At 34.3% G+C, this 5,755-nt stretch overlaps 1 protein-coding gene across 2 annotated transcripts in view; it reads left to right on the top strand.

The window, feature by feature from the left end:
* The first annotated feature begins 268 nt into the window (after positions 1-268).
* FGF7 (fibroblast growth factor 7) overlaps positions 269-5,755 on the top strand; it is a 29,270-nt gene continuing 23,783 nt past the window's right edge. The window contains exons 1-2 of one of the 2 annotated variants that reach the window (XM_042876027.1): positions 269-479; positions 1,002-1,586. In XM_042876027.1, the coding sequence (XP_042731961.1) occupies positions 1,301-1,586 (286 nt within the window). In that variant the 5' untranslated portion in view covers positions 269-479; positions 1,002-1,300. The remainder of the gene's footprint in view (positions 480-1,001; positions 1,587-5,755) is intronic. The other variant, XM_042876028.1, reaches the window with a different exon arrangement.

A 5,755-nucleotide genomic window follows, 5' to 3' on the forward strand; every position in this document is an offset into this window, starting at 1 on the left:
TTCTCAGACAGAAAAATACTGACCTAAACCAAAGCACAGAAACACTAACTAGCACGCAAAGCAATTCTATCCACACATCATGGGATCTGTGTTTTTAGAAAGTAGATTCTTGGAGATTTGAAGTATAAACTATGTACATAGCTCCCTCTGATGACCATTGGACACGATACAATGCGAGCCTCCTTTTATTTTTGTTCGTGCATTCAACTGACAGCTGACTGGTTAAATTCTAATTGCTTCCAAGTGAGGTCAGCAAAGGTATTTATCGAAAAGGACTGAACAACAGGCTCTACACACACATGCACGCACACGCATAAGCACACATCTCTCCAGAGCGTTGATTTATGGAAACAATTATTATTTTGGTGGAGTCTTTCTGAGCCGAGAAAGTTTGTAGCTGCAGTGGTGTGTCTCATGTTGCAAAAAGCAGACAACAGAAATGGAATACTTGGGTATCCAGCTCTTACCAACAGGAACAAGTAAGTTATCTGTCCTTTAAGAGAACGTTTAACAGTTTCTAACAGTTAATAGGCTTTATCTTTGTTTGTATATGCTAGATGCTAAAAATCATTAAGAAAACTGTTCATATTGATAAACTAAAAAAAGTATATAAGGAATAAAAACACAGGCTAAGACTGAAGTCTGTCTTGAAATTCAAACTATGGAAAAGTTACCTGATAATCGTGTTAGTAGCAAAGATATACGCATGAAGTAATCAGCAAATTTTACCATGCATGAGAAAGTATTTCTACTCTATCAGTAGGGGATTTTTGGAAGGACTTAAGAGTGAAGATAGAACAATGTTTACAGTCAGTTTAAATGTCTGTTTATGTATTAAATAAGTTACGTGAAAGATATCTATTGTGTATACATTTGTATATTTGTAAGAGTCAGCTTAGCATGTCATACATTTATGTAAAGTACCTTTCAGTAGCATAATGTATCCTTGCACGTCTGTAACAACTGAGCATAAAGACTTACACATGCACCTTTTCTCACAGATCTTTTACTTTCAGTGCAAGCAGCAAATTCAAGTAGTACAGAAGGTTACAGCAACAAAGGTTTTTATAACTTGTGTCTTTAAAGGATATTCTGACTGAAGAGATATTTAAGAAGCTCTTCTATTTCGCCATTAACTATTAAGGAATAACGATCAGAATTCTAGAAGAGGGAACAATCTCATTTAAATGAATCTGTAACTCGTAAAGACAGAAGGCAGGTCGGTGACCTAAGAGCAACAGTCTACTTGAGATTTAATTTTCATTATGTTGTTCATGAACACCCAGAACACTGCACTATAATGCACAAATGGATACTGACATGGATCCTGCCAATTTTGCTCTACAGATCATACTTTTACATTATCTTTCTAATGGGCACTATATCTTTAGCTTGCAATGACATGACTCCAGAGCAAATGGCTACAAATGTGAACTGTTCCAGCCCTGAGCGACATACCAGAAGCTATGATTATATGGAAGGGGGGGATGTAAGAGTGAGAAGACTTTTCTGTCGAACTCAGTGGTATATGAGGATTGATAAGCGAGGCAAAGTAAAAGGGACGAGAGAAGCAAACAACAACTACAGTAAGTAGTATCTTTGCTTTTCCTATTTGACTGCTAAGTTTTTAAGAATTTACACACCATTGTTTCCCTATTCTTGATTTATAGTAATTTCAAAGAATTTTGTACAGTGTGCTGACCATTGTATAAGATGAGTTTGCCAATTAATTCTACAGCAGGACATTTGTTATTGATTTTGAAATGCGTCATTTTAAATACTACATGGTAGATCTGCTAATGTATTAGTTACAGCTGGTAACTATTAGCAAACAGAGAGCCTATTTTAACAAGTGAATTAAGGTTGTAAGTATGAAAATGTATAACCACAAACTCTGCTCATAAAATACTTATGGAACATTAACCTACTACTTAAAAGTTTGGTATGTTTGAGTTAACAATTAAGATATATGCAATACTAGAAAGTTCAATGGAAAGAATTATGTAAACTGTCTTGCAAAATCTTTCAGAGAGCTTGCCAAGCCAGGGATCAAATCTATTATAGTTTCTGCAGTTCATTATTACGATGATCATGATGATCAAAAAATATTCTCTCCTCTTTCTTCCAAAAAGATGACTCATCTACAGAGAATGGACATACAATATTTTGCAAAGCTGTAGCAAATACAACTTTAGTACAGCAACTCTTTTGCCAGTTCAAATCTGTATTTTTCACACATATACTATATATCTCCCATTAATGACTACTGATGGCATCAATTTTACAATCACTATTTTTCATATCTTGGCTTTCATGTTATTATATAGATTGCATACTTAAATGAATATGACAACTACTTTAAAAAAGTAACGTCTTAAAATACAACAATAAAACACATAGGATTATATTGCATATTTCAAAATAAAATTAGAAGGCAGAGACATGCTGGTCTAGTGTTTATAGTCATCTGAAAGATCAAATTTCTTTCCAATGTGATGCTATTAAATACAGTTTTAATATAGGTCCCTCATACCATTGTATGAGCAAAATAAAAAAAGTAAATTAAGCACCCAAACTTTAAGAATTGTAGTGCAATTCATATTGCAAGTGAAGCTGACAACTTATTTTCTATAAAAACAGCACTTTTCAATGCTAAGCACCTAGACAGTGGGCTTCTAAATTTATTTATTTCATGACTGCATTAATTACTTGTCAACTTGAGCATCTAAAGCTTCATTGAGTAATGTTACCATTTCTTTTAAACTTTGTTTCCATACGTCTCTTCCCTTCCTGCCCTATTATGTAGTGAACAGCTATATTGCTCTGAAAGACAACACATGGCCAGCAGCCAAATAAATTATTTGGTCCATATTCAAGAAGACTCCCATTGAGTTTCAGGAGGACATTGTTACAATAGAGATCCACAGTGCTAGCTTGGAAGTGAAATGTAGCTCTCAAAAATAACTGGAAGAACTATTACTGGTGGGTGAAACAGTTGCTTCTGATTTTTGCAGAGAAGCAAATACCGGCTGTATCCATTTTTTTTTTCCTATTTTTATTTACAAACAAGTACTCAAAATATTATGGCAGCATATAGAGCTCAGTAGTTATTATATAAATTTGCCTTTTGTGTTTCTAGACTGCTTAACTAAGAACTCTGTTAGTAATTTAGCATTATTTCAAATTCAAGTAAGGTTTCTCAATTATCTGCAGGATTCCCTGCTGCTGAAGCATACTAGTGATATCCTGAAATGTTTCATGGTAAAAGCAGCAGAGGATACCAGATCATCATGTGTTAAAGGCAAACCACCTTTTTGTAGAATTCCTGAGCACTTTATGAAGATTTACTGATGGTAATAAACAGCTACAAATTACAGAGTTGATTTTGAATTACTTGAGTTATTATACCCTTACCTTATGTGTAAAAACAAACAAACAACAAAAAGCCCACCAAAACACCAAACTCTGGTAAACATAATGAGTATCAGAAGAAAAACAATCAACAAACCAAGGTTTATCTGGTAACTGAGATGCACTGTGATGAAACGTCATCAATAAACTTACTAAAGTATATGGGAAGTTTCTCACCATCTTAAGCTTGGGTCCCTCTCCATAGTTCAGCTATTGTACAGTAGGAAATAATATCTGTTTCTGTTAGGTAAGTAGAACAGGGAAATACAGACAAAGGGAAACAACAGTATGAGTACTGGATTTCTGAGAAACTCAAAAATTCAGCCTAGTTTGTTTGTTTTGCCAAATACTCTGATCAACAGCATGAAGCCTTTCTGAATATGTGCTTAGGGCTCTGCATTAAAACACACACACACAGAAAATGATGGGAGAGGGAGGGGGGGAAAGAAGACAACCTGAACTAATCTGCTTTCCCTAAGCAATTTTTGTTTGGTTAACAGCAGATTAAACTGGCCATTTTTATCCAGGATTCCTGAAAAGCATCATTTAAAAACTGTATCCATTACTAAAAGAGATTATTCTGTGTGTTCAAACATTCCTGCTTTGTGAACTCCAGTTCTGAAGTTTTAAAATCAGTAAAACGTAAATCAAACCTATTTCTTAGGATGGAACCCCAGTACAATTACAGCCAAATTAATCAACAGGTATGAAGAACTGCTCTGAGAAGCATCTTCAAATTTTACCCTAATTTGCCACTAGCATATTCTCTCTCCACTGAATCATCACTAACATGGACTACTAAAATGAAAATTAAAAAAAAAAAAAAAACACACATTTTTCCACCACCATTAAAGAAACTGCACTGACAATCTTGCAGAGTCAATGACTTGTTTTCAGCTCATGAACTGTGAAGCACAAATACTGTGAAAAGCAATCTTCACAATTAGAAATTGTGAAATTAGAAGTGCCTGTAGAATGATACCTTGGTCATCCTACCTGATAACTTGGGTAGGTGCCAAAATTCACATGGCTTTTCTCAGTCAAGACTACATACGTAAGAATGCAAAGATGGTGAGGAATTAGGGTTTCAAATTTCTCAAGTAACTCACAGAATAAATATGCACCATATATACATAATGCAGATTCTATAAGAGTAGCAGCTGAAAAAAACCCTTAAGAAGTTAATTTAAAAGCTGATGCATTAAGCGTGTGGGTTGAAATTCCATTACATAACTCTGGAACAAATCTCAACTCACTAATAGCAATTAACCTGTATTCATCATTCACTTGTTTCAAATTGCATTAGAAGTTAATTGCTTAGTTCAAGAAAGGTGTGTGCTTTATCAGTGAAAGCAAACTGATGAATCCCATAACAGTGATGGCCTTGTTATGTACCCAAAGAAAGTTATTCTATGTATGTTTCAGAAAGCAGAGGAGCCTTTTGGTGGACACAAAACTGGTAGCTCAAAAGTAAAATAAAAAACACAAGAGTAAACTAAGTAAATTTTCACTAAGTGGAGGAAATAACTTTGCACCTCACAGAAACAGCTCTCAAGACTAAAACACGGAGTGAGAAGTGTCACACACTGACAAAACTAAAGCAAGAATTAGAAAGCAGCCAAAAGATGAGAGCATCCAGAAAAACTTGTTATTATTCATAACACATTTATCTCTGACAATCGCTAATTATACTGTCTAAGCATAACCACTGGCTTTATATTGAAAAGTAAGTTTTGTATCTTGTTCACATAAAACAATCTAAGTAGGCACTGAAAACAGACCTCCAGAATTAATGACTGAAAGAAGTGAGTGATGGAGCAGATCATGGAGATAACACAGCATTTTAACTCCTCATCTTTGACAGAAAATAACTCTCTCCTAAATGCTGCTTAGTTTTTAGTTCAACTTTGTGTCTATGAATTTCATGAGATTTTATTTCTGTTCAGAAAGAAGGAAAGCAAAAATCAGAGTTCAGACTGACTCTATCCAAGAGGATTTAAAACTACAACTGGATGATGCTTTAGGACTTTCCACGCTCTGTTGCCTTTGGAATCTCATTTTAAAGACTTCAAAGGGCCTCTTAGTTACAAGAAAAGCCTTCCCGGAACCTGAATCCTAACATGTCTGATCCTATCATATTCCATGTGCACTCTAAACCCAGAAAGTGTCTGTTTCCTCCTCTTTTCAGTGGGTAAAGAGGACCAAAAACATAAGGAGAAAAAAAAAAAAAAAAAAAAAAAAAAAAAAAAAAAAAAACTTAGTGATTAGGGATTAAAAAATGTTTTAATTATAAAAAAAAAAATTTATAAAAAAAAAAAAATAAAGGGGAAAAAAATTTCAATTT

The sequence above is a fragment of the Lagopus leucura genome, unplaced genomic scaffold, assembly GCF_019238085.1.
Source record: "Lagopus leucura isolate 7727_CA_CO unplaced genomic scaffold, USGS_WTPT01 Super-Scaffold_100015, whole genome shotgun sequence".
NCBI classification, from domain to species: Eukaryota; Metazoa; Chordata; class Aves; order Galliformes; family Phasianidae; genus Lagopus; species Lagopus leucura.